The sequence below is a fragment of the Paroedura picta genome, chromosome 2 (assembly GCF_049243985.1).
Source record: "Paroedura picta isolate Pp20150507F chromosome 2, Ppicta_v3.0, whole genome shotgun sequence".
NCBI classification, from domain to species: domain Eukaryota; kingdom Metazoa; phylum Chordata; class Lepidosauria; order Squamata; family Gekkonidae; genus Paroedura; species Paroedura picta.
Window position 1 is genome coordinate 123,465,001 of NC_135370.1, and position 23,033 is coordinate 123,488,033.

The 23,033-nt window shown below is 40.5% G+C and overlaps 1 protein-coding gene across 2 annotated transcripts in view; it reads right to left on the reverse strand.

Annotated features, from left to right (window-relative positions):
* The window catches only part of ARHGAP1 (Rho GTPase activating protein 1), a 33,497-nt gene that overhangs the window by 9,055 nt on the left and 1,409 nt on the right, over positions 1–23,033 (reverse strand). The window contains exons 2-7 of one of the 2 annotated variants that reach the window (XM_077322363.1): positions 16,970–17,139; positions 16,351–16,443; positions 7,328–7,357; positions 1,759–1,846; positions 1,324–1,455; positions 1,053–1,139 (exon numbers count right to left, since the gene is read on the reverse strand). In XM_077322363.1, the coding sequence (XP_077178478.1) occupies positions 1,053–1,139; positions 1,324–1,455; positions 1,759–1,846; positions 7,328–7,357; positions 16,351–16,443; positions 16,970–17,102 (563 nt within the window). In that variant the 5' untranslated portion in view covers positions 17,103–17,139. The remainder of the gene's footprint in view (positions 1–1,052; positions 1,140–1,323; positions 1,456–1,758; positions 1,847–7,327; positions 7,358–16,350; positions 16,444–16,969; positions 17,140–23,033) is intronic. The other variant, XM_077322364.1, reaches the window with a different exon arrangement.

Sequence of the window (23,033 nt, forward strand, 5' to 3'; positions counted from 1 at the left end):
TGGTTCTTATATGCCACTTTTCTCTAGCTGAAGGAGTCTCAGAGAATATTGCTTTCACCTTCCCTTTCCTCTCCCCACAACAGACACCCTGTGAGGTGGGTGAGGCTGAGAGAGCCCTGATATTACTGCTCAATCAGAACAGCTTTATCAGTTCTGTGGCAAGCCCAAGGTCACCCAGCTGGCTGCATGTGAGCTTGTCAGATCAGAAGTTTGTGCTCCTAACCACTACACCAAGCTGTCAGGCTAATCTGAAGGCAAAAATGAAGCTGCCTTATCCTGAATCAGATCTACTCAGAGTTGCAGCACTTCTCCAGGGTCTCAAGCAGAGGTCTTTTTCCTATCACCTGCTGCCTGGTCCTTTTAACTAGCAATGCTGGAGGATTGAACCTGGGACCTTCTGCATGCCAAGCTCTTCCACTGAGCCATGCTCCTTTAGGAGAGTTTCAGCTAGTGGTGTCACTAGGGGCATCCAGTGTTTATGTGTTTTTACTGAATTATTTTATAATTGCAGATGTTAGTAATTGTTCAGTCATTCATGTTTTCATGAGCTCTGTTTTGGAGACCATGATCAGGTGGAAAGGTGGCATAAAAATATTCTAAATAAATTTAATCAATTATTATGCCAGTACTAGGTACTGTCGAGTACAGATAGATGCAAGAACATGGCACCTTCTTTCCTGATGCTTTCAAAAACTCCATCATGCAAGCTAAAGAACATGTCAAAGGTAAAGTCTGAATGGACCATGGAGAGGATCTTGCAAACAATGACAGGGAATAAGGAACATCTGTATACAACACTGTATAAAAGTGGACTGAAATGTATGAAGTGGGACAGGCATGAAGCCTTGCGGAATAAATCCCACCATACTAGATGCCTAAATTAGGCTTCTGGAGTGTTTGTGGACATTGATATTTCCCCCTCAACAGTAGCTGTCAGAAGCTTCCTTTTAAAACAAAAGACATAGACTCAGTGGTGTTTACAACAAAGCATGTGATTTCTTGACTCTTCCAGGAGCCTGTCCTCCTCACAGACAGAGAGATGCCCCTCCTACCTGATCAAGGGCTTGAAGAGAATCAGTAGTGTCTTGATGAACATAGTTGGATGTACAATGTACAATGCTTTAATGTTCTTTTTGTATCTAAAAATGAAGGAACACAAGAAGAAACTTGGTATGCCGTGATGAAGATAAAAGCCAAGTTTAAAACCTTCACCAGGAAAGCTACTGTGTTATGCTGTCCCCTTGCACACCCTGCATTATATTGCTAGTAACACATTCTCTTCCTAAGCCTCTTGGTCCTTTTGACATCCTCATTTGCACTTACTTGCGGTCAAATTCCCGATAGGCATCCCGCATCCAGCTCAGTGATGGCTTGTTCTCACTGGTCAGGCCATGGTGCAGATACACTAAGGTATAGTCACTCTCCACATACTGGTCCAAAGTGTATTTCAAATAACTGAGGGAAAACAGACATTCCTAAGCAAATGGTTTTATCTGGCAGCACTACTCACCTGCAAATCTCAGTAAGAATAAGGAAAGACTATCTATTGTTGACACAGAGATATTAGATAAGGGCATGGGAAGGGAGATGGTGGGGGGAGATGAGAGGCAATCCTGACCAATGTGAATGAGCTTAAGAAATGGTCTGGATTTAATACATACCCAACTGCACGTAACTCAATCAAAAGCTGCTTTCTGTAGATTTCAACTTTTAGCAGTTCCAGAAATACAGGAGTGTACTATTACAAGAAGTACTCACCCCAGTAGCTTCACATGATCAAGCTGATGGCTGGGAGGCATCCGGCAGGCACTGAACACAATCACTTTCCGCCCATACTTGTCATCACCTGAGGATAAGAATGCCAAGTGTCAGAGCAGGTTGAAGGACAAAGCAAGTCCCTTCCATAGCAGGTAAGCAAAGGAGGAAATTCTGTTGAGAGTTCAACCTCTTACCAGTTCAAAAGGCCTAGCTTACCATGAAAACCACCACTGCTCCATTCACCTTCACTTGCATGGCCCCAGTAGAACTGTTTTGGAAAAAAATGTTATTTGAAGGGGCCCAAAGCTGGTCGAGAGTAAGGAATGGGGGGGGGGGGGATGTGGGATCATGGTAGTTCAGGCCATGAAGTAATTCAAAATGGCTTTGAAGCAGGAAAAAACACATCCAGGGGAGTCTTTTTTAAAAAGATAACTGAGGTCTGAGCACCAATGAGCTTGGTGATCCAAGAGTAGAGGAAACTGCTTCCTCACAGAGTTGCAGAGTTGTCACTGATCCATTTCAGCACATTGGTCTTGTCTATACAGTTTCCTTCCTAGAGTATTCAATTCCATTCTACCTGCTGTCCCCATACCTACATCTTCCCATGAAATCTGGAGAAATCAAAGGAAACACAAAGAGAAAAATTTTTGCACAAGGGTGAACTGGACTCAAGTATTACAGAGCAGAGGAAACTAGCTGTGGAATCAGTGCACAGTCAAAGAATTTGCATGATCAGCCTGCAACTCCATGTTTTGCAAAATAATGTCCACTTCCTAGCCACAAACTTGGCCGATGATCTAACAAGTATTCTTCATCATTACACAAACTAGGCCTATAATATGACCTCAGTTTGAAGCTGCAGGTCCAGGGGAGACTGCTTATGGGCATTCTCTTAAATTATTTCTTGATCATAGGATTTGCTCTGGTAAGCAAAAATAAAGGACTTGGCAGAAGAATCATCCTCTCAAGAACCTGGGGTTTTGCCTTCTTGGTCAATTTATTGGAAGCTGAAATGTAAAAGTCAATAAGCATGTAAGATTAAAATTGTAAAAGAAACACAGGCCATATGAATATCTATCTGCCTTCTAACCAATCTGAGGCTCCCCCACTAGAATTACTTCATTGTCAGGCAGCTTCATTTGAAAAAATCCTAGTAGATACTTATTGTATGATAAATTTACTGTAAGCCTGAGCCAGCCATTTATTCCTCTCCTGGTACATACAAACCTGTGCATGTGAGAGTAGATTCCTACATCAATAACTTTTTCTCATATTTGAACAGACCTGGGCATTTCTTTGTCTGGGGAGTAGCTGGATCATGCATTTTATTAGTCTTAAAATGTCAAGACTGTATGGTTTTCATTATCATGAAAGTGTATAGAACTTTAAGGGGGAATACAAGTTTGCATACACAAGAAATAGCCCATAAATGAAGATGGCCTCCACTAAAATCTCATTCTTGTGCCCTACTTCCACTCTAGGCTCAGAATGATGATTCTAGGATTCTGTGATCCTCCATACAGAGAAGGAGCATCACATCTTGTAAGCTGTGTAGAAATGAAGCTTTCTCATAACTGATGAAGGCCAGTTCAAAGCAGAATGAGATGGAAGATAACAACCCAGGTGGTTGAGATGCTTTCACAAATATGACAGCAACTAAAAGCAGTGGCTATATCTATAAATGTTTTACATGAATATGCTTCCTAAAGTTGTTCACAGGTAAACCTCAGGAATCCCAAATGCTCCCATAAGCATACACATGCTTATATCCTTCCATTACTAGGGTCCAAACAAGGAACAATTACAGGTAAGATCATAGGAAACAGTTGACCTTTCTCCTAAGAGGAGGTGAAAAGTAAAATATGCAGTAGCAAAATTAAGTCTTTTTCATACAGATGTTTCAAAAAGCAGCTATTATACCAACATAAAAGGAACTACAATTTACACATCACAAAATGAACCCCATTAGCTATCCCTATGCAGCTCCTCCTCCTTTCTAAAATCCAGACTGGGAGAACACATTTTCCTTTCTGCTGCTCATTTCACCTATTTATCGAATTACTCAACCCACAAGAAAGGAACACTTTTGCCACTACAAATTAACTGCTTTACAAGAGTCATTGTCATGCTTCGGGCAGAAGGGGCAGCACCAGGAAAATGCCATGGGTTGCAAGGTTGATTTACCATCACACAAACACATCTGAAGCATGCGAAGGTATTGCAGGACAACATGGCATCGACCTGAAACGTACGACTAGGAGAGCAATGCAGAGGTAATCTGGAGCCACTGTACACAACTACAGCCAGGTTACAAGACCAACATCTAACAGTTTATCCCATGGTTGCCCAAAACATAAGAAAACAAACAAGTGCCTAACAAAGACAACTTCGAGACAGCTTGCCATAAATTCAATGGCCATATAACATGGTATGCATATGCACTGGAGTAGATTGCAGATGTGCTTAAACACAAATTGGAAATGTCGTAATCTTGTGGCACTACAATGAAGATCGTATGTGATCCAGAGTAGCCGTGCAAACCTTTCTATAAAGGCAGAAACACTACTCAACTTAGGGTAGCATTAGATGATACTGATTGCTTAAAGCTCTGAAAAAGTGTAATCAAGAAGGTTCCTATCAGAGAGCTGCCAGGAAAGAGTACAAATTCCATCACTAATCTGACCAAGCAGTGTATGGTAGCACCTTTGACCCTTAAAACCACACCTGCCTATTAAAAGTATGAACCCTATCTCACACTGGCCAAGATTCAGGCAATATAAATTCCTGAGATGAGATGAGAAGTGGGAACCAAACCTTGATACCTCTGAATTAATACCCCTGAGGTACAGGATTACAGAACTCTTCTAAACAGATACATCATTCAATAACAGTATATTCTTCAGCAGAAATTTGATAAAAAGCTCTTCAAAATGTCATATACAACATTCAAGACAAAAGTCTGTGAACATGTGCTGGTATATCAGTATTTTTCAACTGATGGACCAGGAAAAAGATCACTGCCAGCTGTGGGTGTCAACAGACAATGTTGTACATGTGACTATGCTTTTGTCCTAAAGGTACTGGGTTAGAAATGGTAAATGGGCACCAAAGACAAAATTGGATTAACCAGTCCTCTTGGTAGCAGTATAAATTCAGTGCTCAGAAAGCAATGTTTGCCTTCCATTTGCCACCCATCCATCAGCCAAGCCATCAGCTTCCTAGCAAATTCCATTCCAAAGCGTTTAAAAGGATTTGGCACAACTAACATGTCAGTTTAGGAATTAGGATTACAGTTGCCTGCACACATTTCCACTTAGTCAAAGAATGTGTTCCAAATATTTGTCCTAATCAAGTGAGTGGTTTTTTAAAATTCCTATGTGCAATTTGCTTTCTCAAAATAAACATTATTTCTGTGGTGCCCTGATTTGGGGGATTTTAGCTGTAGCTTAAGTAGCATGAACTCCCTTTACATTCAGATAGCAGCCCTACAATAAACTGATATGATGCAGCAAGGCATATTCCCATTCATGGTGGGAGGCATTCAGCAAACATATGGTACTAAGCAGTTACTCAGTTCTTTTAGTCCTAATGTACACATGCCCTACTAGCAACAAAGGCAGCTCCTTAACATTGCAATAAAACATTTTTTCAGCTATTAAACTATGTCATAACTACTAGCAATTCCACAGTGAATTAATGAAACAGAACTGTGTTGTAATGTGACATGTCTACATGTTTACTTTCAAATAGTTTTCAGATGTTTATCTGGAAACTGCCTGGGCAATCTGAGCAATAACTAAAGTCCATTGTAGAGTGAAACACTCATATTGCTGGGAACTCTAATTTATATGCAAATCTCTAGTGAAAACAACATTATGCTGCTACAGAACACGAAGAGCCATTTTAAATGTTAATTTCTTCCTTCATCTCTCGCTATACAGAAAAAACATGCAAAGAGCTCATCCTTCAAACTGCAGCAAAAGTCTTTATTCATTTTTGAGAGTAATCTGGTTAAAAACATTTTCCACAATAGAGACTGAATAGTGACTGGAGTAAAAATAAGCAGGTAAAGAGAAACAGACACTTTGAAAGCCAGATCTCAGAAAGCAAGACTGCTTGATCAACATAGATAGTAGAAATTATACAATGGGTCACCTATCTAGATTAGATAAAGGAAGCTGTTTATTCCTTTTTATGCACCATCAACTTGATGATTCAGCCATAGAAGTGGACAATTAAGTGCCCTGAGATGCAACAGTTCAACAAAAGGGGTGCAACAAGCAACAATAATCAGCAAATTCAATGGCTCAGAGTTCTTAGTTGTTAAGACATTGTTGAGCTGCCATTCTTTCTAGGCAGTTACCATTTCTGAAGACATAAACAACATTATTTGTTCATGGACATGGTTCTTGCCTTCACAAGCAGGGGTGGAATAATTCACGTTGACTGACAACTCAAGCAAGCAGTCATGAAAGGCTACTCCTGTCCAGATAGCAGAGAGCCTACACTAAGATTTCTGACAAGCTAAGTGATACTACTCCATACATACAGAGATTAAAAATGGTTATGCCAAAGTATTTCAAAATTGTATTTAACTGCATCTACAGTAAGGGCCTGTATATAGACAAATGACTAAGAGAATGGCAAACCACTCCATATTGAGTCTGCCAAGAAAACGCTAGAGGGCGTCACCCCAAGGGTCAGACATGACTCGGTGCTTGCACAGGGGATACCTTTACCTTACAGTAAGGGCCTGTAGACAAATGACTACGTATATAGACAAATGAGTGACTGCTCTCAAGAACAGATATCAAAGAAAGGAAGACTTGTTGAAAGAATGGCATTGAGGCAGATGTGGAAGACAAAGAAATCCATCACTGTTTGCACAGATTTCTCTACAAATGGTCAGTCCATTTCCACAAGTGGTCAGCCCACAAACATCTCAGAGGATGAAGACCTGTAAGTTCTCCAGAGAATTATGTCTTCTTAGATAAACTGAAAAATGAGCTTCAAATGGAGATTTTAAAAATGCATATTATCAATCTGCAATATCCCATGACCTTTTAACTGCACAAAATAACTACACTGAAAAAAAGATTCCAGAGTACAAAATTCAACAGTAAGGACTGTGTGGCAATTCCATTTCCCAATGGGTATTACAATACAGGAAATTATTCCCAATAAATTTATGAAGTACACCACACATTAATGAGAGGCTGGAGGCACGGCAATAGGGCTACAACACTCACCACCATCCAGGGGAAATGAGAAGACAAAGCCAACAAATAGGAATCGGGAGCACCCAAAGTGATGCTGGCAAGCTGAAGTCTGCCTAGAGTTGTGCCACAGAATTTCAAACAATACATCCAAAGTGGGGAGGCTAGGAAGGGAAGCATGACTGCAATCTACTTTGCATAATGCACATGAAGTATGACCTTGAAGATCCAGTATGTATGCAGCCCTCAGCTTTGCAGAATTTGGGCTTCCCTGAGATAACCCAGCCACAGTCATGCTAAAGAATGCCATGATCTCAAGTGCCAATGACAAGTGTACCAGGTACTCCACCTACCTGGCCGGACCCCATCAAGCGCACCCTGCCCTAGAGGAACAAAAAAGGTTACATTATAACGTAACAACTGGAGCAAATCCCTTTTCAGGAACAATCCTAAAGGCCGACTGAAGAAAATACAGACACAAGAGTATGCACACAGGAAAATACAGCTGGATTACCTTCATCAATCACTGCAGGCAATGGTCTGGATCCAGAAAACCATCAGCAGAGCTCTGCCTGCAGAATAGATCCTTGCCTCCCCATGCATTACGTAAAACGTTTACTCTTGAGATTGAGGGATAGAGGGCTGCAGCGAGAAGAGGCAGAAAGTGCTCCCCACAATTCCACAAACAGAAGTACTCTTCTGCCCATGCATAGAGGACAAGCACATGGATCCAACTTTCCATCTTTAAAAAAAATCAACATTAGATAGCAAGCAGACTATATTCACCTCTGCTTTCTTTATCATATGCCTGACACAAAAAGTCTATTCCTGCCGATCAGGTAAGGCATGGTTTTGTCATATCACTAGAGGCCTTTGAAAAAAAAAGAACCCTACAGTAACCTGTCCAATCTGCTAAGTCAGATTTAATGACTACAAAGTCAGATGTAATATACAAAGCTAAAAGAGAAGTGAGGATTTAGACTCTGGTGTTCCCACATCCGTTTCATTATCTTTGGTATCTGTGCCAGCATGCAGAAGACAAGATGCTCTTTCTGATCAGGAAAATCCAGTCCACCAACACTTTCATGATGTTACATTTGGGAAACAGCACTCAGTGAAAGAAAACACTAGGATCCTGACAAAATGCCTTTTCAATGTCCTCAGCTCTGTAGCCTAAGCTTCCCCAGTTTTAATTGGGGGAGGGGACTGAAGGGGCACAATAGTTGAGAGGCTGTGTAATCTTAGTTATCCTTTTCTAAGTCCAGTGAAAGAAGTGTAACAACAAGGGTATAACTCTTCTTAAGATTATACCATTAGGTTTGGGGGGGGGGGAACTATCTCTACAATGTAGCACTGTAATCATTTAGCAGCAATGAAATATTAAAATCTAAATTATTTGCATAGATTCCCAAGAAACTCACATTCCCACATCAGAGTGTGTCTGTTCTAGAAACTTGCTCAGTTCTTTTAAAGATATGGCACCCAATGTAAGAACAGTTCGCTTTTGAAACATACATTTCAACAGCCCACCCACAGCACCAAGTGGATTTGTAGAGGGAGCCAGACAGACATTTCAGATGGTGGAAGATATGACCACCAATAAGTAAACTGGATATGGAAACATGAAGTACCACTTTAAAAAGGAAACAGTACATTAATGTCTTGGTGAGTAATTAGAGTAGAAAATAAGAGTGTTATGGACAGGAAGTTGTCATGAAAACCTCAAAGGAGAATGAAAGTAAGAACATGTCAGCTAACAGCACAATCTAGCACAACACGATGATTCTTACTCATCAGCACACTTCAGTAGGAGGAGCAAACAATAATGTACTTCCAAGACTTCTATATCTTACATCTTTGCGGGGCCTCACTGTTTACTTCCCTTCATTGGGAGAACTGTCCATTGATTCCTACTCTTTGCTTCCTGTCACATAACCAGTTTTTAATGGATAGGAGAACCCATCCACTTATCCCATGACTGCAAAGTTCATTCAGGAGTCTCTGGTGAGGTAACTTATCTCAAGAGTTTTGATAAGTCCAGGCTGAGGCCAGACCTGGAAGATCTGATGGCCCTCCTGACAGATGGGCAGATGAGGAAAGAGGAGAACAAGAGAGCAGTAGAGTCTCCACCAGCCGATCATCACTGTGGCCTATTATGCACGGCTGCTGAAACGGTGGCATGGAGAACGAGGAGGAGGAAGAAGCAAAGCAAACCGATTATGCACGGGATGGAACACAACGGCGGCAAAACCCAGAGTATCCGATTATGCACAGGGCTACTCCGGAGCCGCTTCTGGTTGCGCCCTGGTCCCAGGAAGCTCCACTTTCTTCCGCATCTCGCTAATGAGGCTTTTTCGGCGGCATAAGTTGACTCTGCACCCGGTTGCCGCCTGCAGCGTGCATAATTGGTGATTTTAGCCACCGCCATTCCACCCTGAATGCAGACTTTCCACTCCGTGCATAATGGGCCTGTGTATGGTGAACTGGCACTCTGAGCCCCCTTAGCACCTGGATAACAGCTAGTTTTGGAACTGTCACCTCCACTGAGGTCTTTTAATTGTTTAATGGGGTAATTAATTGTATGTTTTATTGGGGTTTTTACTGCAACCTGCCGCAAGACAACTTGCTGGGAGTGGCGGGATATAAATTAAATAATAATAATATAATATCTACTAGGTCCCTGTTGTCTACATGCTTGTTCACTTTCCAAAAGGGCTGCAAAAGGTTGGTGAGGCAGGACCTCCCTCAGCAGGCTTTGTCCCTCTATGTGCCTAACTATTCTATCTCTGATAACAATTTTCAACTCATTTGTCTGGGACAGACATTAGGCCAGGGATTCTCATCCAGTATGCCGCGGAATGCACATCCCTAGTTCAGACCATATTCTAGGGAAAAAAACATATAATTAATATTGTTTGTGAAAAAGTGAAAGCCAATGATAGATCCAGATTAGCAAATCAAACTTTCAAACTGAAAAGCAAATGAGAAAGCAGGTCACATGAGGGACAATGAACTTTACTGAAGAGAGGCTAATGTAATAGCCAGATAAATACATCTTCCACATTACTTAGTCCACAGGAAGTATTTCAAAACATACAGAGAAAAAAAGACCTATTGAGGAAGGACATTTATTTCAGTTCATCGGGGAATTTTTCACTTCCTAAAGAACGAGTCTGCAGTGCTATTAGAACAAGCCATGTTTCAATAACACTTGCTCATGTGCTCTGCTAGATGCTTGTAAGCCTAGGATGCCAGCAATAAGGCTATTATACATTTGTATCCAAAAAATACTATAGGATCTTGTTTGTTTGGATTCATCAAACAATACTGTGTTTGTTTGATGATACGAAGTTTGGAGTCCATTCATTCTCCAAGAGACTGGAAATACCTCCCTGACACAATGGGGGGTGGGGTGAGAAAACTCATTAGGGGGACTCTTCAGGTCACACTACAAATCAAAACCACATTAAAAAGCCATTAAGAAGAGGCTGGATCATCCCCTTGACTATCCACAGCAATCAGCATGCCCAGTATGAAAATCTCTTCAAGAACTCAGTAGTTTTAAGGATCAAAGTAAATACAGATATTACAGACAAAAAACAAACTTCAAACACATGCATCCCAAAGTAAATATAGGACAGAGCAACTATCGTTTTATCCAAATACCTATCATCTTCATTTCCTCCATCCTCTGTCAATCATTTACTTGCCAGAAATGCCCCAGCCTTCATCTCAGTTCTTCACTGACTACACACTGGAGACTTCCTCCAACATACCTAGGGAACAAGAAGCTACACAGCCCAAACAAGGTCCCACTGCTGCCATATCTGGCACATTACCCAATGACAGTGGAGAAGACTCTGAACACTTCACTCTGCTGTTAGTTTGTTTCTTCCCATGTGTTATGCTAGTATATAGTTGTAAATGTTGGCTTTATAGTTGTCAGCTTACTGTTCAATTGTTCAGGAGGCAACCTTCAGAGAACCATAGAGAGAGAGTAAGATGCATACATAACTCAGGTGCAAACCACATTCCGTGCATTCACTGTTCTCATAATTATTAACCTAATGTTCCCTCCCTAAGATTAACTAAGTGGGCCTGCAGATCATAAGCAGAAAAATAATTCAAGCAATGAACGTGCAACAGCCACCTGGGACAAGACAGCGATGTTTGCTCTGCAGTCTAGTTACCAGTGAAACACCAAGTGACTTCACTCTTTCCTCCCAAGAATACACAGCTAGCATTTTCTGCCAAGATATGATCCCTTACTTCAAAATGTTCTGCAGAAGACTACCTCTGATGTTTGAAGAGGAAAGCATAAAAAACACAGATCAGACAGCCAGCATACTTTCAACTACTCAGAACTAACAGGAGTACAAAAGGATTCTGATGTGCTAAATAACAGCTGCCAAGTAGCCTTATTGAACAAAATCACTGTTTTGTCTCACTTCACTGGGAACTTTTTTCAACCTAGAACAATAATAGGAAAACTGAAAGTTCTGTTTCCAGGTATTGAGTCATCATTCTAAAAAAAAAAATCATTTGATGCGTTTTTCCACCTTCATCAGATAAGGCTACTAGTACCCAACCAGTCCCCAGAACACCTGGCCACAATGATCCATGTGGCGGCCACCTCCAGGATTGATTTCTGTAACTCGCAGGCCTACCCTTGTCCTGGACCTAGAAATTGCAGCTGGTGCAAAATGCAGCAACCAGGATCCTCACAGGTACATCTTGGAGGGCCCATATCCAGCCAGTGCTGAGGCTGCTGCATAAGTTGCCAGGTGTAGCCCAGTTCAAGTTCAAGGTTTTGGTTTTGACCTTCAAGGTCCTTCGCAGTCTGGACCCCATATATCTGTGGGACCGCCTATCACCTTATGCTCCCCGCAGGGTCTTGCATTCTGCGGGTACTAACCTGTTGATGATTTCTGGTCCACGAGATATTTGCCTGTCCCTGAGGGCCCTGAAGGAGCTTTTACAGTTCCATAGAGCTTGTAAAATGGAGCTCTTCCGCCAAGTTTTTGGATGAGGCCAGCGTGCAAGAGATCGCAGAGGCCCCTACACAACCACAACCAAGAGCTATTGGAATCCCTGGACAGTGGGACCCTAAAGCGCTGATGGAGGGGGGGGGAACATGGGAGGTAGAGGGGGGGAGTTATTTTTTCTCATCGTTGGAGTAGATTGGGAATTGGTTTTATGGTTTGTATGCATTATGTATTGGGGTTTTATTTTTCTTGTAACCTGCTGTGAACCAATTCTGGGAGCGGCAGGTAAGGAATTCTATTATTATTATTATTATTATTATTATTATTATTATTATTATTGTCTGTCCATGAGGCTGGGAGTTTGATCCCAGCAGCCGACTCAATGTTGACTCAGCCTTCTATCCTTCCGAGGTCAGTAAAATGAGTACCCAGCTTGTTGGGGGGTAAACGGTAATGACTGGGGAAGGCACTGGCAAGCCATCCTGTATTGAGTCTGCCATGAAAACGCTAGGGGGCGTCACTCCAAGGGTCAGACATGACCCGGTGCTTGCACAATGGGATACTTATTATTATTATTATTATTATTATTATTATTATTATTATTATTATTATTATTAATAATAATTTTACAGCTGAAAGGCATTTTTTCAATTTTATTAGGTATATCTTAAATATTACTGAATGTTCAAAGAAAAAAGGTAAAAATATTGTTTTTACGTTTTTGGCTGCTGAAAAAGCATTTGATAATTTCTGATAATTTCTGAAATTTTTGATAGAAATCTTAAAATATATCCAATATGGGGAAACTTATTAAAGTGGATTCAAAGTATATATACAAAACAGTACACAAGAATTAATAGATAAATTGATCCTTATCAGAAAAAATTGAAATTGAAAAAGGAACTCGACAAGCATGTCTAATCGCACCCATATTGTTGGAAATCTTAGTCGTTAGAATAAGAAAAGATAAAAATATTACAGGAATAAATAATAGCAAAAAAGAAAAATAAACTGATATTTATGATGATGATGTGGTAATTTTGGTAATGAGTCCTGACAATTCAATGAAATGTGTAATGGACCAAATTTGTAGATTTGGACTATATTCCAGATATAAAGTAAATAAAAACAAGACCAAACACGACTAAGGATGAGAAAGAACAATTAGAAAAATCTATTGGATGTGTGATAACTAAAAAACAGATTATGGATCTGGGAATAAGTGTAACATACCACAATGACAAACTTTATAATGAAAATTATCAGAAAATGTGGACATATAAAGATGGGAAAAATTAAATTAAAAGTCTAATGTCTGTTTCAAATGTTACTTATACATACTGCAGACATAATTATGAAATCTTGGCAAACAGCAATAAATAAATTGATACAGAATGAGAAAAGATCAAGGAATTCAAGGTATTATAAGATTTAAAATGTGGAGGCCTTGCAGTTCCAAATATTTACTTATATAAGCAAGCTGCAGCATTGGTCTGTATAGCAGACTGGATAACTGACTCTCGACGAAGTAATTTTAACTTTGAGACAATGGATACTAAAGAAGGGATTTATAATTATTTATGGGGGAAATCGCTAAGAATGATCCAGTAAACGTACTATACAAGACAGTTTGCTAAGGATATGGTTTAAGTATAGAGACAGATTAAGTCCATCACTTTCGCCCCTGACTTCTTTAATGGTTATTATGATTCAAGAGAGAAAATAGACTAGAACATGGTGGACAAACAAGAGGAAATAAAAGAATGGCAAATTGTCAAGAAAGAAGGAAAGACTATACCTTGGCTAATTTATTATCAGATAGTCTTAAAATTGAATGAATAACTTACAAAACAAATTGAGAGGAAAAAAACTCCAGGAAAAAATGATAATGGGCGAGAAAAAACATTTGCTAGTTAAATCTGCCCAGAGCTGTAAATAATGGGCGGTATAAAAATTAAAATAAATAAATAAATAAATAAATAACCTATAAACTGTTATTGTTGTATGACTCCGAAATAGAACAAGCTAAAGACTGTATGATAAAATGGGCTCAAAATATTGGAGACAATATAAGTATGGACGAATGGGAGGGATTATGGGTTGAAATCTACTACAGTTGCTTAAAGATAACTAGTGTTAAAATATTTTTAGAAGGTATATTGCCCCCCAGGTATTGCAGGAATCACTAAGTTATAATGTCAAATGCTGGAATTGTCAAAATATAAATGCATCATTCTATCATATGTGGTCACCAACCTCCAGGTGGGGCCTGGAGATTTACTGGAAAGACAGCTCCAGACTCTAAAGATCAGCTCCCCAGGCAGAAACAGCTGCTTTGGAGGGTAGACTCTGAGGCACTGTGCCCTTCTGAAGCCCTGCTTCCAAACCTTGCTTTCACTGGGCTCAACCAGCACAGTCTATTGCTTGGCCAGTGATGTCTGTCCTTCTGAAGCCTGAGGCCTACTGCTGGAAACTGTAGCTCCTGTTGTCCACAAAGCCAAATCATTACCTTTTAAAAGTGGAAAACCTAGTTCCCACAAAGTCTCACTGTCTACTTTCCTGTAAATCCTTTGCATGTGAACTCCCAGACTAACTCCACTTGAAATTCTGGACCACTTATACCTTTGATTTTGTAGCACCTTCCTGGGATATACTGATGTTTATTTATCATGTCAGCCCCCGTGTCTCTCCAGCCAGTTGCTTGTTCACCATTTATAGTAACAGGGTCTAAATATCCCTTATTTAGACCTTCCTACATTTTACAGACTCGCAGGACCCTTGCTGCTCTGTCTGTTTGTGCCCAAAATTAAAAATGTTGCTGGTAAGGGCTGCCCATAGCCCACAGTCCAGGTAGGCCACACATGCACCACTCCACCCCGACCTCAGCCTGAAAGCCTCCACCATCAAACCTGCTATCCAGTTGGTCTGTTTGCATAAAAAATACAAACTGTGGCTGGTAAGGACTGGCCAGAGCCTACAGCCCAGGCGGGACACTTCCACATCACTCCACCCCAACTTCACCCTACCATCATCTCCACTATCACTGCTCATCTCTATACGATGAAGATCAGCTCTGCAAGCGAAAATGGCTGCTTTGGAGGGTGGACTCTGAGGCATTGTACCATTCTGAGGCTCCACCTCCAAACCGCAAGGAATATTTCCAAGCCGAGGGTAGCCAACCTCCAGGTGGGGCCTGGAGATCTCCTGGAATTACAGCTGATCATCTTGAGTTTCCTGGCAGAAATGGCTGCTTTAAATGGTGGATGGGGCTGTTGTGCAGAAGAAAACATTTGAGGCCTCCCATAAAGGTTGTTGTGGAGATTAAACACTTGAGGCCTACTGCACAGGGCTGTTGTGCCGATGAAATAAGAGACAGGGGAACCCCCACAACTACATCTAGTTTCATCTGCACAACAACCCAGCATGGTAGGCCCCAAATGTTAAAAGAGTGGGAGAGAAGAGACACACACGGCTTGGCTGCGTCTTCCCTCCAGCAGCGAGGCTGGCCACAGCAGTATTTTCAGTTAGAAGGGGCTTTTCTGCGGCCTCCCTGTCAGCCAACTGTTAGGCAGAAGGGAAAAGCCCCCTCCCCCCCCTCAAAAGTAATGCCCCTGCACACCCACAGACTCCCCTACGTTGCTCTCAGAAATGATTCCCTTGCCTCAGTCAGGGGCTGTTAGAGGCTTCCTTCAAAGCAGGCCTGAAGGGAAGAAGGAGTGCGGAATCCTGGACAAGAGCGGCAATTGGCCTGGAGAGGTGGAACTCTACCTTCAGCATGTTGTCAGGAGTCATGGTCACGATTTTATCAATTATGATGTTCTTGTTATAGCTTTATTTGAATGAACTATCACATTTTGAGATTTTAAAAGTAATGTGAGGATTTGAAATGACCTTTCTAAAAGACAAACTGTTTCCTGCTATGGGCATGTCATTTTTATTTTTAGTACATTTGTTCACACATCTTTCTCCAAAGAATTCAGGGTGGTATACAAAGTCCTCCCCTGCAACACACACACTTTTGACATTTTACTTTCACAAAAGCTCTGAGAGTTTGTTTGCTGCAAGTTGCCCCAATGGGCTGTATAGATTTGAACCCAGGTCTTCCTAGTCTAAATCTGACACTAAATCCAATATTGACTGTTATGTACTTCACAAAGCTGTTTGTAAGTTTAGGAAGCTGCTTCAAGTAACTCTAAAATAACTTGGGTGAGTACATGGATGTCAGACTACAGCCTTTGTCCTTAAAACCTTTTAATAGAGTGTGCCAAACACATTTTTGAAGTCCAAAAGCATCTCCAATAGCTATAAAAATCAAACTGTTCTGTGGATACCTCCAACTTGATCAGAACTGATCTAGTGGAAGACAGGGGAAGATGAAAAGAAACAATTACCTGCTACTTCTACAATCTGGTGCCTAGCAATGTCATAGTATGGATCATCCCATCGCAGATGAGTAACAGAATCAGGGGAGCTCTTGGTGTCATCTAAACAAAAGGAAAAGAACATGCAATTAACAAAAAACCCTCACAATCTCAGAGCAGCTGAAAGTAGGCATGAAAGCACAACTAAGCAGATATATTATGGATGTACCAGAAAAACTGATGCATAATTTTGAGCAGATTATATCAGACTCCAATAAAGGCAAATGTAAGCATTCACAGCAAGTGTTTGAGCGTATCAGTGAATTATTGATTCATGAATACCAGTACTGGAAAGTAATCAAGTGAAATTCTCCCCTACATAATTCCTAACTCAGCAATATAAATAAACTATATTCTGCTGTTTACTTGGCAGTCTTCAACAGATACTGTATCAGCCCAGTTACTCATCTTCCCATTATGTTTAGACACATCCAGATTCCATTCCACAAATTAGATGAGTGGGGGAGGGGGGAAAAGGTTTTCATGCACCATCTTAAAAGTTGTCAAAACACAGATAATGCAGGAGATAAGTACCTTTCTGAGCAAGTACATTCTTCTTTCCCATTTTGTCACCAGCAAAAGTACATACCTGATTTGGGGAAAACAGGCATTTCGTCTGCTGGCCAATTCTTATCATCTAGGGAAGCCAGCTTGAGCTGATTAAGGGATTCATTGGTGTCCTCCAGACTCAGGTCTTCCTGCAGATCTGGATATTGGTCCATGCTTCTTAAACTTTAACAGCAGATCCTAAAAATAAGACTGTAGGGCGAGATTCACAGATGAACAAACCATAGCTCTTTTCAATTATCTTTCCCAATTTCAACAAAAATCTTTTTGTCATAGGCTAGCGACAACAAGGGTGGGAACACCTGCTGGTTATGGTTCACCCCTTTCTCCTCCTGTATAGATGTAGCCTGGTTGCCTTCTTTCAGCAACATTCAGTTGCATGGGGAATTGCAAAATCCACTTCAGTATTAAAGCCTTTCCCACCTTGGCTTACAGCAGCTAGCCAGAGTTAATGACATATCATAAATGGATCCCTGAAGCAGTGATTACTTCAATGAGAGGAGGACTAATTCCATCGACTGTGAAAGAAACAGTAGCAAGACCTCTCCTTTAAAAGTTCTCCTTAGAAATGGAATATTCTAAAAATTATCCCTTTGGGGTATAATGCTCCAGCATACATATGAGACCATACAACTCAATGTCTTCTTGGAGTAAAATGAGTATCTGGACACATTCCATTCCAGCTGCAGTGCAAAGACACTACTGTCTTGACTTTACTGGATCTCTCAGCAATTTGGATCCTATCCATCATGACATTCTTTTGGACCAGGTCAGGAGGGTGGGTAATGGAGACACTAAATGATCAGTTGGTTCCAGAAGCTGATGCTGCAGTGATAAGGGATGAAGCTAGGCTACTATTAGTAGGCAATATATCTCTTTATACTGGCTGCTGTCTGGATTTTGAAAGCAAAACAAAATACTGAGCCTGACCTATAATGTTCTAATGAGGTCTGAGGTTTCTCCCATATGTACTTGCCCACCAACTAAGACGCTAGAAGGCATCACCCCAAGGGTCAGACATGACCCGGTGCTTGCACAAGGGATACCTTTACCTTTACCAACTAAGAGCTCCTGCTCTTCCCATCCACATGTGCTGAAGGGAGAGACACATGAGAGGCAGGAGCTACTCAGCAGCTATGCCTATGAGTTTCAACTTCCTCCTGAAAAAAGGTTAATCTGAGGCTAGGTTTTAAGGTGCCAAACAAAAAAATATTTTTATTCTTCAAATTCCTTATAAGCTATCCCACTCTCGCTGTGTAGTTTTATCTTGAATTTTTGGCTCATTGTAATGTTTGCTAATATCCTAAAACTGATGCATTTATGTGGTGAGCCAGCTTGGTGCAGTGTTTAAGAGCACAGAGGTTTAGGACCGCGGATTTCTAATCTGGCAAGCCGGGTTTGATTCTGTGCTCCCCCCACATGCTGCCAGCTGGCTGACCTTGGGCTCACCACAGCACTGATAGAGCTGTTCTGACTGAGCAGTGATATCAGGACTCTCTCAGCCTTACCCACCTCACAGGGTGTCTGTTGGGGGGAAAGGAAAGCCGAGGTGACTGTAAGCTGCTTTGAGACTCCTTCTGGTAGAGAAAAGCGGCATATAAGAACCAACTCTTCTGCATTTACTAGAAGTTTTAATACCATTACTGCATAATAAGATCTGACCTTACCCATAGCAAAAATCATGAAAATCTTTAGAATCACATATTTAAGGATTTTCATGATTTTTAGTATGAAGTACTGCAACCTGCGCCAGTTACACTTTGTGAAGATGTGTGATATAAATGTTTTAAATAATAAATAATAACCACATACATTCAATCAAAATGGCAGAGAAAGGCAACAGTCTACATCAGCCCCTGCCTGACATACTGATTGTAACTGTTCTTGTTCCCTGTAATCCCTGGCAAAATGCCCAGCAGCTTTCATAGCAAAGATTTACACTGGAACAATTCCCAGACACTGACTCCTGCACAAGCTGATTAGTCTAAAAACATTGAAACACTTTAAAGAGTCTTCAGAAACCAAGGCAGAATTCTGAGAGAGCAGATTCTCCAACCTCAACACTGCCCTAGGAAGTAGGCCAGATTTGGAGAAGGGTCTTGTTTCTTGTGTTTGAGTCCCCACTCCTCCACATGCAGCCAAGATCTTGGGCCAGTCACAGTCCTGTTAAAAGTATTCTCACACATCAGTTTCTCTGAGCTCTCTCAGCCCCTTTGAGGCTCCTTTCGGAATGAAAAGCAGAGTATAAAGACCAACTATTCTCCTTCTGAAACAGTGCACTCATCACCAAAGTTAACACTGAAAAAGACACACTACTGCTGTCAATAAGTAATATTCTATGAGGCCACTGGAGAGGAAAGCGAGCTTTCCCAAGAAACTAGACATAAATTCCATGATGAAGCAGACAAAAGAAGAGCCCTCCAAACAACAAACACAAACCATCAGCTTTTAGTAGCATATGGCAGAATGATACAGTAGTACAATAAAAAATCAAACAAGAAAAACACAATTTTGTTCATGTGTAAATAAGAGAATCTATGTGTTTCCCTGAACTTTTGTGTTCTTGCCAAACTCTTTGGAGATCCTCAAGGACTCATGATTTGTTCAAGATTACTTTATATCTCCTTCAAAATGTACAAAGCCTTTCATTGTCCTTATTCCACAGATGGCTGTAACATTATTATGCGGCAAGTCAGACTGCATTCCTGCACCTAGAGCAATCATGGCTTATATAGACAGAGAGTCATCAAGGCTGATGAGAAAGTATGTAGGGCCTAGCAGATCAGCGAAATGAAAATTCAACTGCTCTTTGCTCCTCTCTCAAGTATTGGCAGAGATGACTGACTTCACCAGGGACAAAAAAAGAGAGCATTGTTAAAATAACCTATTGTTGAATTAGCCATGCTCAATTTATTTATCAACAAAAATTCCCAATGTAAACAAAAACACTTCTCAATTGTTTTTTAGTCGCAGCCAGACCTCATGCTTATTGCCTAATGTTGGAAGAATGCTGTAAGGATTTCCTTGGATAGGTGGCATGCTAAATTAAGAAATATAGTGGCATTTGAGAAATAAACAAATAAGATTAGATTAATTCAGGAGAGAAAAAGAAGGATGATTTTAAGATAATTTGGAATACTTTCATAATTTATTTAATGCAATCTCCAGAATATAGCTCATTTAAAAATGTTCTTTAATTGGATGGACAACTTTATTTGAAAATCTGACTAAGGTATTGAACAAGTATATTATAGATTATCTTTCAGAAATAGATTTAATGAAATTATGCATGGAAGCTTCTCTCCTCCTCCCCCCCCCCTGCATCCATTTTGCTTCTAATTTCCTTTGTTTCTTATTTTCAGTTTATATGCATTTCATGTTTTCTATGCTTTTTTATTAATTAGAACAATGCCATAATATGATGCCTTTATTTCTATTCTGGATATGAGATTATCAGATGGCTTGGTTTGTTGTGCTTTTGTATGTGTAAAATAAATAAAATTGTATATTAAAAAACAAAGAGGAAATTTCCTTCCTCTGAATTAATAGCTAAGGGTAGATCCATACTTACATTGCACCCAACTGTCTTCCTTTACGTGGTTTCTATAGAAACTCTAATCAGCAATCAGCATGACTCACTCCCAACTCTATATCCAGCAACTCATTTTCACAATTTTGTAATTCTGTATGTTTGTGTGTGTGTATACACACAACTGCTTCTCCAGATTTGCACCAGCACAGCACTTAATAAGAAAGATATGGACCTCAAATTCATAAGGATTCCTAGCAAAATGATGAGTTACTTCTGCTTCCCCAAAAGTGAAAGGATCTTCTTTACTCATAGTGATATCTGAGCATGGAAAGAACCAATTATTCAACTATGTTTGAATGAAAGATGTGAAAGTCTTGGGAGGGGGGGATATGGAACGAAAAGTTCTCCCCATAGATGCTTGTTTTTTTTTTTATCATGTAAAATTCTTAACACTTTGAGGAGCACTGAAAAACTAATATATTTTTTTTATTTGGAGAAGGAGAAAATGTGTTTCTTTTTTCAGATACGGTCTAACTCACTCAAGACTGATGACTTTTCCAACATCATGAGAATTGGAGGAACACTGAAATAACTCTTTTGATACATGGCTCTCTTTTGGGACAAAGGAAGTGTGCTAAGATAACACCGGGTGCCCCAATTTGCAGCTTTCTCTCACATGAGTTCTCTAAAAGAAAGTTAGTTCTCTCCAAAGGGAAACACAACAATTAATTTTATATGTCAAGTTCTGAATTATGTTTTTATGTTGTTAAAGCAGCAAAACATGTCCAGATTTGATAGGAAGCTAGTAATTCCAAATATTTCTATTATAAAAAAAGTTTTTAACTAAAGTTTCCAGAAATTTTACACCTCTAGTCTGAATATTATTGCACAAGAATCATTACAGTAAAGAAGAACTATACCACCATTGCTCAATACTCACAGTTTTAGAATTCAGGCTCTAATCTAAGTTCCTCTTGTATTCAATATGTTTTGCTTCCTTCTCACATGACAAACATCCAGGGATCAGCCTGCTCTAGTATTTATAACTTTCTGTAAAAATACCTGAATCAGCACATGTGATACATATACATTTTAACTGTGGTTCCTTTTTTTCTGAACTAATGAGTGCTATCTTCAGGATTTGCATTTAAGCCTGAAGGCTGTTTCGAGAATATAATTTTAGGCTGATGAATGTTTTATAGTTGGATGGATTTAGAGGATATGCTTATCCAAAAAGACCACCTCACCAAATATGTTCTCTGGGGAAGACTTTATTCATCGGGCACAAATCTGTTGGTAGTTCCTGGCCTCAAAGGCATCCACTTGGCCTCCACCAGAACCAAGGCCTTTTCAGCCCTAGCTCCAGCCTGGTAGAATGAGTTGCCAGCTGAGATCAGGGCCCTGAGGGAGCTATCATAGTTCCACTATTCCACAAGGCCTATGATTGAGGCCAAAGCGATTAATTAAAATGAACCTCTCTGGAGTCTCCTTTCAAGTTCCTTCCCATCCTCTGTTTCTATCCAGCCTCTGTTTAAAAATTTCCAAAGATAGAGAACCCACCTCCTCCCGAGGAAGCCTGTTCCACTGAGAAACTGCTCTAACCGTCAGGAACTTCTTCCTGGTGTTTAGACAGAATTTCTTTTGAATTAATTTCATCCCATTCGTTCTGGTCCGTACTTCTGGGGCAAAAGAGAACAATTCTGCTCCATCTTCCATATGGCATCCTTTTAAATACTTGATTATCAAATCCCTACTCAGTCATCTCCTCTCCAGGATAAACAGACCAAGCTCCCCCAACCTTTCTTCATACGTCTTGGTCCACTTCAGGACCACAATGCAAATGATCAAATTCCTTTAAAAGATGGCACCAGGAACAATAGAGGGGGAGAGTGAAGGATGATCATTAAGCTCCAGTTTTAAGAAGGCTGGAAGTCAGTACCATTAGTTCAAATTAGTTCAAAGAGAGCCAGCTTGGTGTAGCGGTTAGGAGTGCAAACTTCTAATCTGGCAAGCTGGGTTTGATTCCCTGCTTCTCCCCCACATGCTGCCAGCTAGGTGACCTTGGGCTCACCACAGCACTGATAAAGCTGTTCTGACCAAGCAGTGATATCAGGGCTCTCTCAGCCTTACCTACCTCACAGGGTGTCTGTTGTAGGGAGAGTAAAGGGAAGGTGATTGTAACCTGCTTTGAGACTCCTGGTAGAGAAAAGCCAACTCTTCTTCAAATTAAAAAAGTCTACTTTTGGGGAGCAAGCTCTATTTTGGATTTCCTGTACAGTGGACAGGGTTGACACAGATGTCCTATAAGGCCCCTTACAACTCTATAGTTTCATGACTCTGTATCACAAATAGTTCTAGTGATTCAATACAGCAGCACCTTCTACAGCTATTTGATGTTGTGATAATCAAATTCCATATTATTCTAGATGCTTCAGGAGATTATAGAGCCACATGGTTACAATGAGCAAAGGGTGAAAACAGAACAGCTAAGCCCAAGTCCCTCTTTCATATTTTCTTACTCCAACATGAACTGCCAGTTTAAGTCACACATCAC